At 43.5% G+C, this 24,694-nt stretch overlaps 1 protein-coding gene across 1 annotated transcript in view; it reads left to right on the top strand.

Moving 5' to 3' along the window:
• LOC131930201 (elongation of very long chain fatty acids protein 4) overlaps positions 1 to 23,876 on the top strand; it is a 39,805-nt gene extending 15,929 nt beyond the window's left edge. Inside the window, exons 2-8 of the mRNA XM_059286613.1 lie at positions 11,839 to 11,936; positions 16,948 to 17,135; positions 17,657 to 17,806; positions 19,397 to 19,453; positions 19,919 to 20,033; positions 20,798 to 20,925; positions 22,058 to 23,876. Coding sequence (XP_059142596.1) covers positions 11,879 to 11,936; positions 16,948 to 17,135; positions 17,657 to 17,806; positions 19,397 to 19,453; positions 19,919 to 20,033; positions 20,798 to 20,925; positions 22,058 to 22,348 — 987 coding nt within the window. The 5' untranslated portion in view covers positions 11,839 to 11,878 and the 3' untranslated portion in view covers positions 22,349 to 23,876. The remainder of the gene's footprint in view (positions 1 to 11,838; positions 11,937 to 16,947; positions 17,136 to 17,656; positions 17,807 to 19,396; positions 19,454 to 19,918; positions 20,034 to 20,797; positions 20,926 to 22,057) is intronic.
• The last annotated feature ends 818 nt before the right edge of the window (positions 23,877 to 24,694 follow it).

Genomic DNA, 24,694 nt, shown 5'->3' with positions numbered 1-24,694 from the left:
CCTCCCTCCACTCCCCCCAATCATTTCATCTGAACACATTTTACTTTCATATCCAGTATAGAATAAACTGCTCACGTCACACTTAAATATAGTAACACTCGCGCCGAGTTCGCAAACAATTTAGAAAATTATTAGAAAATTACTCGTAGAAAAAGTGGGTTTCGATTTGTCAGCTATAATGGGGGGGGGGGGGGGGGGTACGACGACTGACGTGATGCCACTGTTACAGTTAATTCCAGGATGGGGTGAGCACTGATTGCATCTAATTATCCCAATAACAGTGCAAAAAAAAAGATAGGCTTGTACTTTATCAAAACAGCTTGTACCATACTATTTAAATAGTTACGTATTCTATAAATAGATTAAAATATGGACCCACTGGCCATAAAAGTAATGATTTAAGTAGTTACCTATACTATATATAGACTAATATATGGACCCACTGGCCATAAAAGTAATAAATTTCGAGGAAACCCGCTCTGGAAAAGAAATTGTAATCGCTTCGGGTTATTTTGTACTCGAGTACTCTTGAGCCTGCAGTTATAAATACTTGTTTACAATTAGTCGATTGAATGACTGGTTCAAGTTGGCAGAGGCAATTCGTATCGTATCGAGTTTTGTTTTTTTGACGGTATCGCTGCTTATGATCGATTGCTGTTTTGATAAAAGAAAAAAAAAACAAATTTTCTTTATAAAAACAATTAGTGAACCCTACACAAGAGCGCCCATAATGAGTGCACATGTGTTGGTTTAGATTGGTGCTCGATAGACACCATAGGGCAAGAGAAAACGACGGAGCTTAATAGAAACACGGATAAAATAATAGAGAAAGAGGTGGAGGAAAAAGGTCTCATTTTCAGAGTTTTTCCCAGGCATCTCTTCGCGGGGAGGGGCCAGAGGCGTAGCGACCCTTCCCGGCGCCCGGGTACAAACTTTCAATTTGGCGCCCCCTCGGGAGCAAATTTTCAATGTGCACCCCCCACCCTCAACTTTTCGATTTACACCCCCCCCCCCCTCAAACTTTCGACTTGCATCCCCCCCTCAAACTTCAAAAATGCAGCTTAATTGACATTTTAATTTTTTTTACAACCCATTTTTGCGCCCCCTAAGGTCGGCGCCCGGGGACATATGCCCCCCCCCCCCTGCCCCCACCCCCTCCCATCGCTACGCCTCTGGGAGGAGCAAATGAATCCCCCCTCCCCCATGAACATCTACAGCCCCTCCCAGTCGAACGAAATAGAATTTACTTTTACCAGTGTCCCCACGTTCCCCCCCCCCCCCCCCCCCCCAGAAAATCTGAAAGAAACCCTGCTCATATTTCAACAGAGGACAGAGGCTGTAGCTAGAGACTGGACGAAATGGTGTTGACTTATTGATGGCTCGCGGGGTAGGGGTGTTGAGTGATGGCGACGACCCCGGGGGATAGACAGTAGGCCTATACTTGAATGGGACGGCGTGGCCTAGCTGTAGAGCGCAAGGCTGCCGAATGTCTTGAGTTCAGATCCTGGGCTTGGGCTTGTAAGACGTCCAAGAGTCCACCCAGCTCTGATGGGTACATGACTCACTTAGCTAATGCGGCTAGGCGTAGTGCTGAGCACACTGTAGGTGTACTCTACTTCATCTGCCCTATGTGTCTTGGGCACGTACGGGAAAAGATGATACACTAAACGAGATGTAATCATTAACCCTATTCTACTATCAGGAACAATAAGGAAACGAGTTTTACCATCCAGCATGTGAGAAGATTAACAGCGTGGATGGGTGGTAGAGCGCTCGACTGCTAACATGAAAGTCCGAGTTCGGATCCCCGGCTTTAGATCGGGAATCGGGATGTGGATGTGGTTAGGATATTCGGATAGGGATAGTAAAATGCCCACCTGCGCAAAAAAAAAAAAAAAAAAAAAAAAAAAAAAAAAAAAACCGAATGCGGCATTTTGGCGTTCTTACATTTGTGAAATCTAATTTAAAGAATTGAAAATCCATCTAATGATTCTTTTATTTCCTACACTTAAAATATATGTTCAGTATGTCTTTGTTGTTTTGACCATTAAAAAATACCTCGAACCGTCAACATACATGTCGTTTGTTTTAAAACCTTCCATTTTATTATCAAAACACACTTTTATGGTGTATTGACCAGTTGAAAATGGCGCAACAAATTATTTGCCACGCTAATGGAGACAGCGCGCCTGTTTTTTAATGCGATACACACAGTAAACAAATCCTGCCCTATCGGAAACACAATGGCGCTAGTAGTTCGATCTGTGAGATTTCTTTCTTTTCAAGTTCCATTTTTTTTTTGCCTGCAGATTTCGAGCAGTGATTTAGTTAAAGATGAGTTGACATTCTGCACACGGGATAACAGCTTGTGAGTGTTGTGAAGAGTTTCTTTAGGCCTCTTTGATCTATTCCCCCTCCCCCTCCCCAGTGTCCGCCCCCTCCCCCTCTCCCGGAAAATTTCACCCCCCTCCCTCCGATAAAAGTCTAACGCCTCCCACGAACGAAATGGTATTTATATAGAAAATATATACTTTTACCAGCTTTTGCCCCCTCCCCCGGAAAATTTCGCACCCCCCTATAGTGCCCCTTCCCCCACCGGAGAAAAAAACACTTAATGCTGTGTTGTCCAATCTATTTAGCTGTGGCTGGTTTGTGCGATGATTAGGGCCTAACCTCCCGTAAACCACATTGATCTAGGAGTCTTTGTTTACAACAAGTTGTAAGCTGATGAATTGTGTGAGTATAGGAGAGCAATCTTGAATGATTCCATCATTTTTAAAATTGGGTGTGATCTTATTAAAATAAACGTGGTGATACAATTTTTTTTTTAAATTATATTTTTGTCGGACTTAAATAAAGATCGGACGTATTTTAGTAGTATTTACACTACCTAAACGAAATTGTTAAAAAGCAAAGACTGTTTAGTTTTTCACGTGGTAATGGAAACATAAACAAAGTCATCCTGCGGTTTGATAGGATAGCATACATTATAGGGAAATATCGCACATGCGCATTAAAGTATTACTTTTATATGAGTAATAGTAGCGATAGCAGAAAGGATGCTTGAAAGAAAAAAAAATATTGACCTTGGAAGTATTTATATTAGTTACAATGTTTTTTTGGTTTACTGAAACTTGTTCTTAAAGTTAACTCCCCTTCCCACTCACGTTTTCTACATTTGCACCTTTTATAGCATTGATTCTAAAACTATTAAATTTCTTAATTTTTTTAGGCTTAATTAAAAATCAAAAGAATTACGGCTGCATTGATGGCAAAATAATAATTTAAAAAAAAAGTTTTATTTATTCCAAGCCCACAAAAATGATAGAACCCATCTCGTCAAACTTCATTCGCTTCGATTACTCTATCATCACCTCTTTTCCCGTTCTTGCTCTAGGCACACGGGGCAGAGGAAGTAGAGTTCACCTGTTTAAGGGACCAAGACATATGAATAATGGGTACCTAACTCAGAAAGGGCTAAGTAGAGGCGGCTGGGCAAAGTGCACCTTCCCTTCATATGGCGACATCAAGAAACATGAACTCTACTTCATCTGCCCAATGAGGTCTAAAGAAGATTCTTTACTTTTTAAAAATACTTTTTGAAAATACTTTTTATTCTTGGTATTGCAGGAGTTCCAACGATTATCATCTTTAGGGTATCGATGCTAGTAATAAATTGACTCATTTTCAAGCTTTTCATCTTCAATATTATTGTTACTCGTTGGTTTAGAACTAGAAAAAGTTTTAGCCGTGATTATGGTTATGAATTAGTGGGTATGACTGTATGATAGCATTCGCGGTTGTCAAGACTCGTTCATCGACAAGACAACAGTGAATGGTATCGATACGGCAATAGTTTATGGTATCGATACGGCAATAGGGTATGGTATTGATACGGCACTAGAATAAGGAATCGTTAAGGCAATAGTATGTGGTATCGATATAGCAATAATATACGGTATCGATAATTAATGGTGTGTGGTATCGACTTGGTAATAGAGTATCGTATCTACAGGGCAATATTTTATAATATCGACAGGGAAACAGTATCGTATCTTAAGGGCAATAGAGTATCGTATCGACAGTGCAATAGAGTATCGTATCGACAGGGAAATAATTAATGGTATCGACAGGGCAATTGAGTATCGTATCGACATGGTATCGACTGGGTAGACCAAATCATGACTAAAGGTAAACAGACTATTGTTTAGTTAGGGGTACACCCAATCATGACTAAACAGTTGAAACAGATATCCCGTCTGTACTCGAATCAAGTGGACCATAAAAATCGTGCGCATATATTACAGGCGTGTGTCATTGATTAGCCATAATCACATGCACTATTAGGTTAGGCTAAGGGTAAAGTTTCTTTTTGAGTTGAAAAAGCACCCCTATTTGGAAATATATATATATATATTTTCTATAAACATCTGCCAATCGTATTTCAGCAATTGTTTTGTAGTACCGGTATCTCAGCCCATCCTGTCCATGACCCACCTTAACCCTACCCTGTCCATGCCCCCAACCCTACCCTGTCCATGACCCTAACCCTACCCTGTCCATGACCCCAACCCTACCCTGTCCATGACCCTAACCCTACCCTGTCCATGACCCCAACCCTACCCTGTCCATGACCCTAACCCTACCCTGTCCATGACCCACCTTAACCCTACCCTGTCCATGACCATAACCCTACCCTGTCCATGACCCTAACCCTACCCTGACCATGACCCCAACCCAACCCTACCCTGTCCATGACCCTAACCCTACCCTGTCCATGACCCTAACCCTACCCTGTCCATGACCCTAACCCTACCCTGTCCATGACCCTAACCCTACCCTGTCCATGACCCTAACCCTACCCTGTCCATGACCCTAACCCTACCCTGTCCATGACCCTAACCCTACCCTGTCCATGACCCCAACCCTACCCTGTCCATGACCCTAACCCTACCCTGTCCATGACCCTAACCCTACCCTGTCCATGACCCTAACCCTACCCTGTCCATGACCCTACCCTGTCCATGACCCGAACCCTACCCTGTCCATGACCCAAGCCCTACCCTGTCCATGACCCTAACCCTACCCTGTCCATGACCCTAACCCTACCCTGTCCATGACCCTAACCCTACCCTGTCCATGACCCTAACCCTACCCTGTCCATGACCCTAACCCTACCCTGTCCATGACCCTAACCCTACCCTGTCCATGACCCTAACCTTACCCTGTCCATGACCCTAACCTTACCCTGTCCATGACCCACATTAACCCTACCCTGTCCATGACCCTAACCCTACCCTGTCCAAGACCCACCCTAACCTTACCCTGTCCATGACCCTAACCTTACCCTGTCCATGACCCACCCTAACCCTACCCTGTCCATGACCCTAACCCTACCCTGTCCATGACCCTAACCCTACCCTGTCCATGACCCTAACCCTACAATGTCCATGACCCTAACCCTACCCTGTCCATGACCCTAACCCTACCCTGTCCATGACCCTAACCCTACCCTGTCCATGACCCTAACCCTACCCTGTCCAAGACCCTAACCCTACCCTGTCCATGACCCCAACCCTACCCTGTCCATGACCCTACCCTGTCCATGACCCTACCCTGTCCATGACCCTACCCTGTCCATGACCCTACCCTGTCCATGACCCTAACCCTACCCTGTCCATGAACCTAACCCTACCCTGTCCATGACCCTAACCCTAACCCTACCCTGTCCATGACCCTAACCCTACCCTGTCCATGACCCTAACCCTACCCTGTCCAAGACCCTAACCCTACCCTGTCCATGACCCTACCCTGTCCATGACCTTAACTCTACCCTGTCCATGACCCTACCCTGTCCATGACCCTAACCCTACCCTGTCCATGACCCTACCCTGTCCATGACCCTAACCCTACCCTGTCCATGACCCTACCCTGTCCATGACCCTAACCCTACCCTGTCCATGACCCTAACCCTACCCTGTCCATGACCCTAACCCTACCCTGTCCATGACCCTAACCCTACCCTGTCCATGACCCTAACCCTACCCTGTCCATGACCCTAACCTTACCCTGTCCATGACCCACATTAACCCTACCCTGTCCATGACCCTAACCCTACCCTGTCCAAGACCCTAACCCTACCCTGTCCATGACCCTACCCTGTCCATGACCCTAACCCTACCCTGTCCATGACCCTAACCCTACCCTGTCCATGACCCTAACCCTACCCTGTCCATGACCCTAACCCTACCCTGTCCATGACCCTAACCCTACCCTGTCCATGACCCTAACCTTACCCTGTCCATGACCCACATTAACCCTACCCTGTCCATGACCCTAACCCTACCCTGTCCAAGACCCACCCTAACCTTACCCTGTCCATGACCCTAACCCTACCCTGTCCATGACCCTAACCCTACCCTGTCCATGACCCTAACCCTACCCTGTCCATGACCCTAACCCTACCCTGTCCATGACCCTTACCTTACCCTGTCCATGACCCACATTAACCCTACCCTGTCCATGACCCTAACCCTACCCTGTCCAAGACCCACCCTAACCTTACCCTGTCCATGACCCTAACCTTACCCTGTCCATGACCCACCCTAACCCTACCCTGTCCATGACCCTAACCCTACCCTGTCCATGACCCTAACCCTACCCTGTCCATGACCCTAACCCTACCCTGTCCATGACCCTAACCCTACCCTGTCCATGACCCTAACCCTACCCTGTCCATGACCCCAACCCTACCCTGTCCATGACCCTAACCCTACCCTGTCCATGACCCTAACCCTACCCTGTCCATGACCCTAACCCTACCCTGTCCATGACCCTAACCCTACCCTGTCCATGACCCTAACCCTACCCTGTCCATGACCCTAACCCTACCCTGTCCATGACCCTAACCCTACCCTGTCCATGACCCTAACCCTACCCTGTCCATGACCCTACCCTGCCCATGACCCTAACCTTACCCTGTCCATGACCCTAACCTTACCCTGTCCATGACCCTAACCCTACCTTGTCAATGACCCTAACCCTACCCTGTTCATGACCCTAACCCTACCCTAACCCTACCCTGTCCATGACCCACCTTAACCCTACCCTGTCCATGACCCAAACCCTACCCTGTCCATGACCCGAACCCTAACCTGTCCATGACCCAAACCTTACCCTGTCCATGACCCACCTTAACCCTACCCTGTCCATGACCCTAACCCTACCCTGTCCATGACCCTAACCCTACCCTGTCCATGACCCTAACCCTACCCTGTCCATGACCCTAACCCTACCCTGTCCATGACCCTAACCCTACCCTGTCCATGACCCTAACCCTACCCTGTCCATGACCCCAACCCTACCCTGTCCATGACCCTAACCCTACCCTGTCCATGACCCTAACCCTACCCTGTCCATGACCCTAACCCTACCCTGTCCATGACCCTACCCTGTCCATGACCCTAACCCTACCCTGTCCATGACCCTAACCCTACCCTGTCCATGACCCTACCCTGTCCATGACCCTAACCCTACCCTGTCCATGACCCTAACCCTACCCTGTCCATGACCCTAACCCTACCCTGTCCATGACCCTAACCCTACCCTGTCCATGACCCTAACCCTACCCTGTCCATGACCCTAACCCTACCCTGTCCATGACCCTAACCTTACCCTGTCCATGACCCTAACCTTACCCTGTCCATGACCCACATTAACCCTACCCTGTCCATGACCCTAACCCTACCCTGTCCAAGACCCACCCTAACCTTACCCTGTCCATGACCCTAACCTTACCCTGTCCAAGACCCTAACCCTACCCTGTCCATGACCCTAACCCTACACTGTCCATGACCCTAACCCTACCCTGTCCATGACCCTAACCCTACCCTGTCCATGACCCTAACCCTACCCTGTCCATGACCCTAACCCTACCCTGTCCATGACCCTAACCCTACAATGTCCATGACCCTAACCCTACCCTGTCCATGACCCTAACCCTACCCTGTCCATGACCCTAACCCTACCCTGTCCATGACCCTAACCCTACCCTGTCCAAGACCCTAACCCTACCCTGTCCATGACCCTACCCTGTCCATGACCCTAACCCTACCCTGTCCATGACCCTAACCTTACCCTGTCCATGACCCTAACCCTAACCCTACCCTGTCCATGACCCTAACCCTACCCTGTCCATGACCCTAACCCTACCCTGTCCAAGACCCTAACCCTACCCTGTCCATGACCCTACCCTGTCCATGACCCTAACTCTACCCTGTCCATGACCCTACCCTGTCCATGACCCTAACCCTACCCTGTCCATGACCCTACCCTGTCCATGACCCTAACCCTACCCTGTCCATGACCCTACCCTGTCCATGACCCTAACCCTACCCTGTCCATGACCATAACCCTACCCTGTCCATGACCCTAACCCTACCCTGTCCATGACCCTAACCCTACCCTGTCCATGACCCTAACCCTACCCTGTCCATGACCCTAACCCTACCCTGTCCATGACCCTAACCCTACCCTGTCCATGACCCTAACCTTACCCTGTCCATGACCCACATTAACCCTACCCTGTCCATGACCCTAACCCTACCCTGTCCAAGACCCTAACCCTACCCTGTCCATGACCCTACCCTGTCCATGACCCTAACCCTACCCTGTCCATGACCCTAACCCTACCCTGTCCATGACCCTAACCCTACCCTGTCCATGACCCTAACCCTACCCTGTCCAAGACCCTAACCCTACCCTGTCCATGACCCCAACCCTACCCTGTCCATGACCCTAACCCTAACCCTACCCTGTCCATGACCCTAACCCTACCCTGTCCATGACCCTAACCCTACCCCGTCCATGACCCTAACCCTACCCTGTCCATGACCCTAACCCTACCCTGTCCATGACCCTAACCCTACCCTGTCCATGACCCTAACCCTACCCTGTCCATGACCCTAACCCTACCCTGTCCATGACCCTAACCCTACCCTGTCCAAGACCCTAACCCTAACCCTACCTTGTCCATGACCGTAACCCTACCCTGTCCATGACCCTAACCCTACCCTGTCCATGACCCTAACCCTACCCCGTCCATGACCCTAACCCTACCCTGTCCATGACCCTAACCCTACCCTGTCCATGACCCTAACCCTACCCCGTCCATGACCCTAACCCTACCCTGTCCATGACCCTACCCTGTCCATGACCCTAACCCTACCCTGTCCATGACCCTAACCCTACCCTGTCCATGACCCTAACTCTACCCTGTCCATGACCCTAACCCTACCCTGTCCATGACCCTAACCCTACCCTGTCCATGACCCTAACCCTACCCTGTCCATGACCCACATTAACCCTACCCTGTCCATGACCCTAACCCTACCCTGTCCAAGACCCACCCTAACCTTACCCTGTCCATGACCCTAACCTTACCCTGTCCATGACCCTAACCCTACCCTGTCCATGACCCTAACCCTACCCTGTCCATGACCCTAACCCTACCCTGTCCATGACCCTAACCCTACCCTGTCCATGACCCTAACCCTACCCTGTCCATGACCCTAACCCTACCCTGTCCATGACCCTAACCCTACAATGTCCATGACCCTAACCCTACCCTGTCCATGACCCTAACCCTACCCTGTCCATGACCCTAACCCTACCCTGTCCATGACCCTAACCCTACCCTGTCCAAGACCCTAACCCTACCCTGTCCATGACCCTACCCTGTCCATGACCCTAACCCTACCCTGTCCATGACCCTAACCTTACCCTGTCCATGACCCTAACCCTAACCCTACCCTGTCCATGACCCTAACCCTACCCTGTCCATGACCCTAACCCTACCCTGTCCAAGACCCTAACCCTACCCTGTCCATGACCCTACCCTGTCCATGACCCTAACTCTACCCTGTCCATGACCCTACCCTGTCCATGACCCTAACCCTACCCTGTCCATGACCCTACCCTGTCCATGACCCTAACCCTACCCTGTCCATGACCCTTCCCTGTCCATGACCCTAACCCTACCCTGTCCATGACCATAACCCTACCCTGTCCATGACCCTAACCCTACCCTGTCCATGACCCTAACCCTACCCTGTCCATGACCCTAACCCTACCCTGTCCATGACCCTAACCCTACCCTGTCCATGACCCTAACCCTACCCTGTCCATGACCCTAACCTTACCCTGTCCATGACCCACATTAACCCTACCCTGTCCATGACCCTAACCCTACCCTGTCCAAGACCCTAACCCTACCCTGTCCATGACCCTACCCTGTCCATGACCCTAACCCTACCCTGTCCATGACCCTAACCCTACCCTGTCCATGACCCTATCCCTACCCTGTCCATGACCCTAACCCTACCCTGTCCAAGACCCTAACCCTACCCTGTCCATGACCCCAACCCTACCCTGTCCATGACCCTAACCCTAACCCTACCCTGTCCATGACCCTAACCCTACCCTGTCCATGACCCTAACCCTACCCCGTCCATGACCCTAACCCTACCCTGTCCATGACCCTAACCCTACCCTGTCCATGACCCTAACCCTACCCTGTCCATGACCCTAACCCTACCCTGTCCATGACCCTAACCCTACCCTGTCCATGACCCTAACCCTACCCTGTCCAAGACCCTAACCCTAACCCTACCCTGTCCATGACCCTAACCCTACCCTGTCCATGACCCTAACCCTACCCTGTCCATGACCCTAACCCTACCCCGTCCATGACCCTAACCCTACCCTGTCCATGACCCTAACCCTACCCTGTCCATGACCCTAACCCTACCCCGTCCATGACCCTAACCCTACCCTGTCCATGACCCTACCCTGTCCATGACCCTAACCCTACCCTGTCCATGACCCTAACCCTACCCTGTCCATGACCCTAACTCTACCCTGTCCATGACCCTAACCCTACCCTGTCCATGACCCTAACCCTACCCTGTCCATGACCCTAACCCTACCCTGTCCATGACCCTAACCCTACCCTGTCCAAGACCCTAACCCTACCCTGTCCATGACCCCAACCCTACCCTGTCCATGACCCTAACCCTAACCCTACCCTGTCCATGACCCTAACCCTACCCTGTCCATGACCCTAACCCTATCCTGTCCATGGCCCTAACCCAGACCTTTAACTAATAGTACTATAATAAACAACACGTAGAGTCCATCTGTATTGCTAGTCACATATCCCTACTCCATGCCATAACCAGCCTCCATTAAAAGTCATCTGTCATAATCATGTCTGATTGGCTGTCGGAGAGTGGAGGTCAACATAACCCAGTCGACACACTCCACTGACTATCATTAAAACCCACAATTCCCCTGGCCTATAAATCGGATATCCAGCTAGGTCTGATACATTGTTGTGTGGTTTCACACTAAGAGTGTGGGTACACGTGAGGTTGTAAAAAAATAGTTACGACCCCCAAGTTGGGTCAGATAAACGCTTCATGTGAGTCGGGGGTTGTGGGGTGAGAATCGTAAATTGAGTCACAGTTTGTTCAAAGTTCTAGTCTATAGCTTCCGATTCCCAAGCGATCAACTTCATCATCTGTATTGTGATTTTCTATTTTCTTTTTTTTGTTCAAAATTGGAACAGACAGAAATACAGTTCAAGATTTATATATATATATATATATATATATATATATATATATATATATATATATATATATATATATATATATATATAATCAGGTGGACGTTGAAGAAATACATTCAATACCGAATCTAAAAGTATTTTAAAACGGAGATTCTACTTGCTAGATTTGTTTCCCGTACGTTGACCGTTTCTCTATTATCTATTTTTAGGCCTATCGACAGTGGACACAGGGCAGAGTGCACATACAGCATGATGGCGTCCTTGCAAAGTTTAAAGGCGTTTTACAATGAAACAATGGCGTACGCAGGTATGTGTCTTCGTTTTTTTTCTTTCTCGTATATACGAAGTATAGAGAAAATCTTTTAATCGTGCAAAAAAAAAAAAAATCGAGATTTTTTGCAAATATCGACGTTTACACCTCACTGATACGGAAAAAAACATAATTTTGCTATCTTGTCCGTATGTCTATATGTGTGTGTGTGTGTGTGTTTGTGTGTCTGTAAACACGATAACTTGAGTACCGTTACAGCTAGGTTGATGAAATTTCATATATAAGTATTTTATTAAACTCGTAGATCCGTATCAACTTTTGAGCAATATCCGATAACCGGAAGTGGTACTTTTTTTACTTGGAATTTTTCAAAAACCTATAACTTGAGTACTATTTCAGATATATAAATGAAATTTCACATGTAAGTAAAAGATCTAATTCTCTACATTCTTTCAAATTTTGAGTAATTTCCGTTGACCGAAAGTACTAATTTACGCTAATTCCGATTTCTCTAAAAACTAATGTAAATTTATAAAGTACTAATAATATTCCTCACTATCATGCACATTTTATTTGGCGTTCATTTGGTGTGCAATTCTTTTTTCTATGAGATTTTATTCTATTTTAAAAAAGTTTAAGTATTTAATTTGGATTAAAATTAATGTTTTTTTATATAAGAATATTCGAGAAAGTTTAGGGGAGATCACTCCCGGTTTATTTAAAATACTTTCCAAGTCGCCGAACTTTGCCACCAACTTCTGTACTATTCTACATTCTATTTTTGTTTTGGTCATGTAAAAACTCGACCTACACAAAAAGCGCGCCAGATCATTCGTCAACAAAATGATCTTTTGACGTCGGGTCTGAAAATAAACCGAACTTTTCGCGTATATCGTGTATTGATCTCACCCCCCCCCCCCCCGGGCTCTATCTGACCAATCGCCTGCGCAGATTTATGGTAATTTTATCTTTTCTATTTGGTTCTGGCTTTAAATTGGAGGAAGTCAGTTTAATGTTGTAGGCTTGTTTTTTTTTTGGCAACCGGTACAACATACCTGCCTTGTCATGCCACACTAGGACGTCTCTTGGTGGTTTTTTTTTAATTAAAAGACACGCTAGAGATAGCACAAGGTTGGGACAACACCCCCCCCCCCCCCCTTAACAGAAATCGATTCCCATCCACCTTTTTATATGCGGGGATATGTCATTTTTGCATTCGTGATTTCCTTTCATGATTGATTATTTCTTAGTTTCTTTTGTCACCTATTTTTTCTTTTTGAAAAAAAAAATGTCACTTTTTACTTTCTCGTATATACGTAGTATAGAGAAAGTATTGTAATCGTGCAAAAAAAAAAAAAACGAGATTTTTACAAATCTCGACGTTTTACACCTCACTGATACGGAAAAACATAATTTTGCAATCTTGTCCGTATGTCTGTGTGTGTGTGTGTGTGTCTGTCTGTGTGTCCGTGTGTAAACACGATAACTTGAGTACCGTTACTGCTAGGTTGATGAAATTTCATATATAAGTATTTTATCAAAATCGTAGATCCGTATCAACTTTTGAGCGATTTCCGATAACCGGAAGTGGTACTTTTTCTACTTTGAATTTTTCAAAAGCCTATAACTTGAGTACTATTTCAGATAGATAAATGAAATTTCACATGTAAGTAAAACATCTAATTCTCTACCTTCTGTTAAATTTTGAGTAATTTCCGTTGACCGGAAGTAGTAATTTACGCTACTTCCGATTTCTCAAAAAACTAATGTAAATTTTAAAAGTACTAATTATATTGCGCACTATTATGCGCTTTTTTATTTCGCGTTCACTTGGTGTGCAATTAATTTGTCTACGAGATTTTATTCTATTTTTAAAACTTTAAGTATTTAAAATGGATTAAAAATCATGTCTATAGCCCGAGTTCCCATCCCCTGTTATTTTATATAAAAATATTCGAGAAAGTTTAGGGGAGATCACTCCCGGTTTATTTATATTAATTTTTTTTTATTCCGTTTCAATTATTAAATATTCCGCTGTAAACGAACATACACACACACATACGCCAAAAAAAACATTTCTTTATTGTTGATAGTAACAGCCTAGGCTTGTTTTATATGCATGAACGCAGAGGCGTAGCGACCCTTCCCGGCGCCCGGGGACAAATTTTTCGATTTGCACCCCTCCTCAAGATTTCGATTTGCACCCCTCCTCAAGATTTCGATTTGCACCCCTCCTCAAGATTTCGATTTGCACCCCCCTAAAACTTTCGATTTGCACACACCCACCTCAAACTTTCGATTTACACCCCCCTCAACCTTTCAATTTATTTTCCAACCCATTTTGGCGCCCCCTAAGGTCGGCGCCCCCTAAGGTCGGCGCCCGGGGACATATGTCCCCCCCCCGCGCCCTCTCCTCCCCTCTTTACGCTACTGCATGAACGATAATCTATTCTATTTTACCGAATGTTCTAGGGGAATGGGCCTAGCGTTAGTACCCACAATCCCACACATACACTTCTTTTCTCTGTGTCCCATAGTCCCTACTATAGTCTCACACTCGTCCCATCATCCATGAAGTCGCTTCCTCTCTTAGCCCTACTTTGGTCCCTCACTCATGGTGGTCCCATTATCTGTAAGGTCCCTCGATGGGTTTCCCTACTTTAGTCCCACACTCATGGTCCCATATTTAAATCTCTCTCTGGGTTTCTCTTCTCTAGTCCCACAATCATGGTCCGAGTCTCACTACTATAGCCCCATACTTATGGTCCCATCTTTATGGTCCCTATCTGAGTCCCACTCTGGTCCCACAACCATGGTGTTCCCATCTATACGGTCCCATCTTAAAGGTCCCTCTACTCTAGTCCCACACTCATGGTCCCATCTTTAAGGTCCCTCTACTCTAGTCCCACCCTCATGGTCCCATCTTTAAGGTCCCTCTATTCTAGTCCCACACTCATGGTCCAATCTTTAAGATCCCTCTACTCTAGTCCCACACTCATGGTCCCATATTTAAGGTCCCTCTACTCTAGTCCCACACTCATGGTCCCATCTTTAAGGCCCCTCTACTCTAGTCCCACACTCATGGTCCCATCTTTAAGCTCTCTCGCTGGGTCCCTCTACTCTAGTCCCACACTCATGGTCCCATCTGTGGATCTCCCTACTCTAGTCACACCCACACTTCCTCACTGAGACCACACCCAACCCTCCCACCCACGGTGCCGTACCGTACCGTACCCCACCCACTCTATCAACTCTCCTCTACCTACCCAGCCCCGCAGTTTTGTTTTGTCCCACTGCTTGTCTACCGTCAACAAACACGCGTCGTACACAAAGCAGCATGTCCTAGATTTCACCTGAGCTTTAACTACGTGGGCGGGTGGGAGGGGGGCGAGATTTGATCAGCCTACATGTTAAAAAAACAAACAAAACAACCCCATCCCCATTTCGTCTGCTACACAGCTACACGTTTTAACATTCAACACTTCAACACATCGCCCTTTAGTCTTATGCGTCCCAATGGTTCTCCACTGACCAGTAACCAGCTCTCAAATACGGCCTTGACATTGTAGGTGTCATCGGTTTGTGGTAAAAGGACAAGCCATTGAACGTGTTTGTCTGTTGACCAAACTAGGATGGCGTTCCGCATGGCTGGTTTTTCTCTTCACGTTCCGCTTGACCTCCCCGCGAGGGTAACCGTAGACGGGGGTGTACGTGGTTAAACCGGATCTGGGGTGGGAACAGTCGTATGCACACATTCCAGGTGTAGAGTGCAGGGTTTAAACATGGAGGGATGGAGCTTAGTGGTGGAGGGGTGGAGCTTTGTGGTGGAGGGACGTAGCTTAGTGGTAAAGGGACGGAGCTTAGTGGTGGGGGGGGGGGCAGAGCTGAGTGGCGGAGGGATGGAGCTTAGTGGTGGAGGGATGGAGCTTAGTGGTGGAGGGACGGAGCTTAGTGTTGGAGGAATGGAGTTTAGTGGTGGAGGGATGGAGCTTAGTGGTGGAGGGACGGAGCTTAGTGGTGGAGGGATGGAGCTTAGTGGTGGAGGGATGGAGCTTAGTGGTGGAGCTTAGTGTTGGAGGAATGGAGCTTAGTGGTGGTGGGATGGAGCTTAGTGGTGGTGGGATGGAGCTTAGTGGTGGAGGGATGGAGCTTAGTGGTGGAGGGACGGAGCTTAGTGTTGGAGGAATGGAGTTTAGTGGAGGAGGGATGGAGCTTAGTGGTGGAGGGACGGAGCTTAGTGGTGGAGGGATGGAGCTTAGTGGTGGTGGGATGGAGCTTAGTGGTGGAGGGATGGAGCTTAGTGGTGGTGGGATGGAGCTTAGTGGTGGAGGGATGGAGCTTAGTGGTGGAGCTTAGTGTTGGAGGAATGGAGCTTAGTGGTGGTGGGATGGAGCTTAGTGGTGGAGGGACAGAGCTTAGTGGTGGAAGGAATCGAGCTGTGGTGGAGAAATGGAGCTTAGTGGCAGAGGCATTTTGTTAAGTGGTGAAGGCATTGAGCTGAATGGTGGAACGAACTGAGCTAAGTAGTGGAGGCATGGAGTTCAGTTGAGGAAACATGGAGCTAAATGGTTGAGGGATGGAGCTAATTAATGTAGGCATGGAGCTAAATGGTGAAGGCATGGAGCTAAATGGTGGAGGGAATGGAGCTTAGTGGTGGGGAATGGAGCTAAGTGGTGAAGGGATGGAGCTAAATGGTGGAGACATGGAGCTAAATGGTGGAGGCATGGAGCTAAATGGTGGAGGCATGGAGCTAAATGGTGGAGGGAATGGAGCTAAATGGTGGAGGGAATGGAGCTAAATGGTGGAGGGAATGGAGCTAAATGGTGGAGGGAATGGAGCTAAATGGTGGAGGGAATGGAGCTAAATGGTGGAGGGAATGGAGCTAAATGGTGGAGGGAATGGAGCTTAGTGGTGGGGAATGGAGCTAAGTGGTGGAAGGATGCAGCTTAGTGTTGGACTTTGTGTATTCTATAAGGGTCGCCAATATTAATATATAACTGCAATAAAGGTAGCCCAGCACTTAACTGTACACCACCTTATATTCCAGATCCTCGCTGTGATGGCTACCCATTGCTAGACTCGCCAGATAAAATGCTGGCTCTGATAGGTCTCTACCTATTTGTGGTGTGGCAGGGCCCTAAGTGGATGGTACCCTACAAGCCCTGGGACCTGAAGAACACAATCATTGTATACAACTTTGCCATGGTCATACTCTCCTCAGTCATTTCCATTGGGGTCAGTGTTTTTTTTTTTATTTAGTACGCTTTTATAATTTTAAAAAATCTTAAAATCTTAAAAAAAAAATTTTAAACACTTATCACACGTTCATTATTATTTTTTTTTTTTAAAGTTTATTTAAAGTTTATTAGGCACACACTTTAATTTTTTTTTAAATCTGTGAAGTATTTATTTTTAACCTTTTTAAAAGTATTTTGAGATTTTTTAAAATAGCAATGAGATTTAATATTTTTTATGATCACATATCATTGTTTTAAATTAAAATCAATCATCTTTTAATTAATATAACCACTTTAAAATAGGTAATCAAATGTTATTACATTATTTAAGATTATTTTTAGTTGTCTAATATTTTATGACCACAAGTTATTGTTTTAAACTTAAATCAATAAGTTTTTATATTTAAAAAAAATCATAAACACATTTCAAAATTGTAAGCATACATTAATTTTTTTCTATTGACTTCACTTGTCTAATATTACCTTTTGTATAACTAATCCATGACCTTTGAACTTCAGTCTATCATTGGAATTGTGAAAGCAGGAGGCTATTCAATTTTCTGTGATGGCATGGACAAGTATCAGTTCTCAGAAGACAGTGGATTTGTAAGTAGCTGTTCATCTAATGTTCTATGGGGGTCTATTGAACATTTTAATGTTGCCGTGGGTGTAAGGAAATAATGATATTACAGTGGATTTGTAAGTAGCTGTTTATCTAATGTTCTATGGGGTCTATTGAACATTTTAATGTTTTTGGTGGTGTAAAGAAATAATGATATTACAGTGGATTTTAAGTTGCTGTTCATCTAACATTTTATTGTTGCTGTTATTGTAAGGAAATAATGATATTACAGTGGATTTGTAAGTAGCTGTTCATCTAATGGTCTAGTGAACATTTTAATGGCACCATTATTGTAATGAAATAATGATATTACATAGACTTGACTGTAGGTGAAACATTGCAGTCAAATGACATATTACAATGACATGACTGTAGTTAAAAAACAATATTTATATGCCGGTTTATCAATGATGCAATCTTTCATTAATTGCTGTATATAATACATTGCAACATAGAAGGATTTCTCTCGGCAGACGTGATTTAAAATTAAAATATGCCTAGGTAGGCTACACTGGCAGTGGCCTTATTGCCCTGTTCAGTTAATGACCTTATCAAAGGTGATTCCTGACTGTATTTCCATTTCTGCATATATACAGTACTACTTATCATTCTGTAATTCATAATAAACTAAATCTTCTCATGCTTTCAAACCTGATGGTCTATGAGGCAAGTGGAGTAGAGTTCACCTGTTTTTGTGACCTCGACATATGAAGAGATAGTGTGGTTAGCTTTATGTCCAGCTGACTTAACATTCCCTAAAGTGAGTTAGGTACCCATCAGAGATGGGTGGACTCAGGGATGTCTACTGACTTGAACCTAGATTTGAACTCAAGATTTTTGGGTTAGCAGTCTAGCACTCTACCGCTAGGCCACGCCGTCCCATTTGTGCTGTATGTTTGAAATCAAATGAAAAAGGTTTTGTAATAGTTCATACCCTAACTAAAACCAGAACATTTATTTAAAAGAAACTTAAGTTTAAAACTTATAATGTTTATATGAAGTTTCCCTTTCAAACCTGACGGTCTATGGGGCAAGTGAAGTAGAGTTCACTTGTTTCTGTGACCTCAGCATATGAAGAGATAGTGTGGTCAGCACTATGCCCAGTCGCCTTTACTTACCCTAACATAAGTTAGGTACCCATCAGAGTTGGGTGGACTCAGGGACGGTCTACTGACTTGAACCCAGATTTGAACTCGAGACTTACGGGTTAGCAGTCCAGCTCTCTACCGCTAGACCACTCCGTCCCACAATGTTTATATGACAATGCTTTATCCACATGCAAAATGTTTATCTAGCAAGCTACTTAGATGTTTAACAATAGAGAAATGTAAAAAAAAATTGTTATTAGATGCACAACTAATGTCTTTACTTTTTTATTTTCCTCAGAAATATTACGTGAGTATACTCTATTTTACACTCCATAGTTGAATCTAAATATTTTCACTATTAAAATGTATAAGTAACTTTGTATTCTTAGAAAATTAATTATATGATATTAAAAATACATAAAATCACTTGGGTTACCCATAATTATATTAATTATATACTATATATTATTACATTATTATAGTAGTTAATATAGTTCAGAAGGTAGATTTATAAATGAAAAAACTTATTTATGCTATCTTTTATTTCAGTATGTAAATGTAGGCTGGTTATTCTTTATATCAAAGCTTATTGAATTCTTAGACACAGTAAGTTTGATTTTTTGTTATTTAAATACTGTACCAATTAGTTTTGGTATTTTTTTAATCATCTTTTACCGGTTCAAACCCAAGACATATGGGGTGGAAGAAGTAAATTTTTTCAATGATCTTGGTATACAAGGGGATTGTGTGCATACAAGGGGATTGTATGGTCAGCCGCCTTTGTTTCCCTAACAGGAGTCAGGTACCCATCAGAGCTGGGTAGACTCTGCAATGTCCTATAGACTCTAGCTCAGAATCAGAACTCTAGACTTTTGGGTTAGCAGATGTATGCTCTACTATTTGACCGCTGACCCAATTTTAGTTTATTATTTTTTAAATATCAAATTTTATTGAGCTCTTAGTTTCAGTAAGTTCAGTTTTTGTTTTTATAATACTATTCGGATTGGATTGGTGCTTATATATTTAAAATATTATTTCAAAATAAATGAATGATTGTATTCCTTGTTTCAGATTTTCTTTGTTTTGCGCAAGAAAAATAACCAGATCACCTTTCTTCATGTTTATCACCACGCCACCATGACAGTTTTTACATGGCTGGGAGTAAAGTTCCTGCCTGGGGGAACCAGTGAGTTGTTGACTGTTCTGTTTGGGCATGTTTAGAGATTTAACCATGGTTTTGTATAAAGTTAACTTTTTAATTTGGGCATGCTTTAGAGATTTAACTTTGTCATGGTTTGGTTTTAATACTAGGCATGCTTCACAGATTTAACTTTGTCATGGTTTGGTTTTAATTTGGGCATCCTTTAGAGTTTTAACTTTGTCATGGTTTGGTTTTAATACTGGGCATGCTTAGAGATTTAACTTTGTCATGGTTTGGTTTTAATTTGGGCATCCTTTAGAGATTTAACTTTGTCATGGTTTGGTTTTAATTTGGGCATCCTTTAGAGTTTTAACTTTGTCATGGTTTGGTTTTAATACTGGGCATGCTTAGAGATTTAACTTTGTCATGGTTTGGTTTTAATTTGGGCATCCTTTAGAGATTTAACTTTGTCATGGTTTGGTTTTAATTTGGGCATCCTTTAGAGATTTAACTTTGTCATGGTTTGGTTTTAATACTGGGCATGCTTAGAGATTTAACTTTGTCATGGTTTGGTTTTAATTTGGGCATCCTTTAGAGATTTAACTTTGTCATGGTTTGGTTTTAATTTGGGCTTGCTTTAGATATGTGTATTATATTGTATCTGCTTTGTTGATAACTTTCATATTTGTGTATGATTTTAAGATTTCTCAGTGTGATCTAATATACTAAGCCTGCTTCATGATTCTTTTTTTGCTAAAATAACTAAGTATCTTGTTCAATTTATAACTAATTTCTTTCCTTCTCTCCAGATATTATCTACCCACTAATCAACAGTTTCATCCACGCCGTCATGTACACATACTACGCCCTGGCTGCCTTTGGGCCAGAGATGAGGAAGTATCTCTGGTGGAAGAAGTATCTGACCAAAATGCAAATTGTGAGTCTTTGAATTCTTCATCAGTCTTTAGTCCCCTCCCCCAATATTACAAAACCAGGGGATAAGGTCAAGGCCAGGGTCAAACCAGGGTTACGGCTAGGGTAACTTGGGTTATGGCTAGGGTAAGTTGAGTTATGTCTAGGGTAATCAGGGTTATGGCTAGGATGATCAGGGTTATGGGTAGGGTAATCAAGGTTATGGCTAGGTAAATCAGGGTTATAGGTAGGGTAACCAGGGTTATGGCTAGGGTACCAGGGTTATTGGTCAGAGCTAGGGTCTGTACCTGGGTCAGTGCTAGGGTCTGTACCTGGGTCAGTGCTAGGGTCTGTACCTGGGTCAGTGCTAGGGTCTGTACCTGGGTCAGTGCTAGGGTCTGTACCTGGGTCAATGCTAGGGTCTGTACCTGGGTCAATGCTAGGGTCTGTACCTGGGTCAGTGCTAGGGTCTGTACCTGGGTCAATGCTAGGGTCTGTACCTGAGTCAGTGCTAGGGTCTGTACCTGGGTCAGTGCTAGGGTCTTTACCTGGGTCAGAGCTAGGGTCTGTATCTGGGTCAGTGCTAGGGTCTGTACCTGGGTCATGTCTAGGGTCTGTGGGTCAGTGCTAGGGTCTGTACCTGGGTCAGTGCTAGGGTCTGTACCTGGGTCAGTGCTAGGGTCTGTACCTGGGTCATGTCTAGGGTCTGTACCTGGGTCATGTCTAGGGTCTGTACCTGGGTCAGTGCTAGGGTCTGTACCTGGGTCATGTCTAGTGTCTGTACCAGGGGCAGGACTAGTGTCATTTTTGTTACAGTTTTTATTTATTTTTTAACAAACAGTCTAGAATCATTACATACATAAAACAATGATATGAATGTATTAACCCACTCTATTAAACCAATGATATAAATGTATTAACCCACTCTATTAAACCAATGATATAAATGTGTAAACCCACTCTATTAAACCAATGATATAAATGTATTAACCCACTCTATTAAACCAATGATATGAATGTAGTAACCCACTCTATTAAACCAATGATATAAATGTATTAACCCACTCTATTAAACCAATGATATAAATGTATTAACCCACTCTATTAAACCAATGATATAAATGTATTAACCCACTCTCCTGCTGTTCTCTCCCCAGAGCCAGTTTGTGATCTTCCTATCGCAGGGTGTGCTGAATGCCATCTACGAGTGCCCCTTCTCCAAAGCCTTCGTCTATGCAGTCTTCATCTACACATTCACCATCCTGCTGCTTTTTATAAACTTTTACGTCAGGGCTTACATAATGTCCCCCAAGCCTGTGTCAGCTGCTAAAAATGGACACCATGTCAAGAACGGAGATGCCGTCAAAAACGGGAAAGCGGTCAAGAACGGGGAGACAGTCAAGAACGGAGAATCAAATCTGAATGGATCCGTCAAAAAATTGAATTAGTGGTAAATTTTTTTTCCCTCAACTTATTTATTTAATAAGTCAGATTTGCACCAGTGAATGGTTTACGTGACCTCCAAGGATGCTTGAGTGTATGATATTTTTTTTTCATAATGGCTCAGAGATAGATCCAAGTTAGTTGCGTGTTTAGGTGTATCATCAAGAACCTTTATGCTGCTTCCAATATCTGTTGGTTCAAATGCTTAAGTCAACTTCCTTTAGTTAACACAGAAGGACACGTATGTGAATAAATTGTTTTTTTTTTTACTTATGAGTTAAAATACTTTCTATGTATATTTTCTATTCATGCTATATAATTTTTGGTGTATGGGGTATTTGTGGAATAGGATTTGTTTTTTTGATCTTGTGGCTAAGTTCTGAATTCAAATATGTATATAATAATTGTTGTATTATAGGTTTATTCAGTAAATCAGCTGGGGGGAAGGGGGGGGGTGCATTGAGAGTCTAAACTAAGTCATCTATATTTTTTTTTTAATGAACAAAATCTAGCCCCCACCAAAGCCGTAAAATTTGTAGCATCAATGTCAGTGTGGTGGTCAAATTTTTTTGTGGATATAAAAAAAATTTTCATCTAGAACTTGGTTTAAATTTAAAAAAATGGATATTGTTCCAGCTGCTCTGTTTTTACCTGGTTTAAACTGTAAGTCAGGAGGTAATACTAATAATAATGATGGCTTAGAACATAATTGATTGTGTCCAACCCCTGAATTAATGGGGGCATACGACGATGCCTTGGTGTGTTGTCTGATGAAGTGCCAGACTAAATCCTAGTGTCAAGACAATGCCTTGAGTGTCTGGCATTAGACATGGCATTTTGTGGCAATCAATGCCCTGAGTGTCTGGCATTAGACATGGCATTTTGTGTCAATCGATGCCTTGTGTTTCAGTCAATGCCTTGTGGGTTAGATGATGCTTTGTGTCCGTCAATTCCCATGTGTGTCAGTCAATGCCTTGTGTGTCTGGCATTAGACATTGCATTTTGTGGCAATCGATGCCTTGTGTGTCAGTCAATGCCTTGTGTGTCCGTTAATACCTTGAGTGTTACTGTTAGATGATGCGTATTGTGTTAGATGATGCGTAATGTGATAGGTGATGCGTAGTGTGTTAGATGATGCGTAATGTGTTAAATAATGCGTAGTTTAATCCACACCTGCCATGAATTGGGCTGAGGGTCAGCACAATGAGCTATCCAACAAACTGACAATGCTATTTTTTTAGGTTGTATTAATGGCTTTGTGCCTTGATATAAAACATTCCGAATTTTGTATTGTATCCCCAAATTTATAACTTGTTTTTTGTATTGATCAGTTTGTATTTTATATTTATTATAAACACCATGGACTAAATCAGTTATGTGACCTTGAACACATTACAACTGTGCATTTATAGAGATAATCCTATGACATCCAAACATCCCCCACCTCACCCCCACCCCCCTGTTGTAGAGGTGGGGGTGAGGTGGGGGATGGACATGTAATTTCTTAAGCACTTTATTTAAAAAAACCTCACAGATTTTTTCAGTTATTTTTATTTTTTTTGAGACTAATTTCATATTAGTAATTATGTACCTTTAATGTCAAAATAGTTTATAAATAAATGCATGAGGTCGGCCTGACCTTAAAGCCTAGATTGTATACTTTATGTATAGATCTACTTGTATTGTATGCAAGCCTTAGTAGATTTTATAAATTGAGAGAAAAAGAAACTTCAACACACAATGTTGACATCCACTATAGTGTTGTTGGAGACTTGATTATTATCAAGCAGGTTTTAATTGTATGGTCTGCTAGTGAAGAGTGTATCAAATATTAACTTTAAATTTATTTGTGCAAATTGAAATTTTTTTGTATATTTTTTTTTAGTTTTTAAACAATTTCTTGCTTTAATAATAAGTCTGGCTGCTACCAAAAAAATAACTTGGTTGTGTTTATAATTATGTATTTGCATAATGAATGGGTAGTCAATTGGTAATTTAGATTTATTTTGTATTAGGACATATTTATAATTGAGGTAACTGCTTTTTTTTTGTGCTTGGCCAGGACAATTTTTGTTTGTGTTAACCAATTTTTGTAAATATTAGTTCTGTATGAGGAGACTCACTTTGTGTAACAGCCAAAGGAGGATAACTTTTTTTACCATGATAATTCCACCAGACACACTTATGAGGCCAAATCTATAGAGGATAAAATATTCCGCTAATAAATTAAGCAATATTTCTATGTAAATACGACTTCCATAAACACATTTTCTAAATTATGGATGAGTTAGAAAATAAAACTTAACAAAAAGTTTAAAAAAAAAACAAACCAAAATGGAGTTCAAAATTAT

The sequence above is a fragment of the Physella acuta genome, unplaced genomic scaffold (assembly GCF_028476545.2).
Source record: "Physella acuta isolate Inbredline_101_S28 unplaced genomic scaffold, ASM2847654v3 ptg001736l, whole genome shotgun sequence".
Classification (NCBI taxonomy): Eukaryota; Metazoa; Mollusca; class Gastropoda; family Physidae; genus Physella; species Physella acuta.
This window is presented reverse-complemented; position numbering and strand designations above follow the sequence as displayed.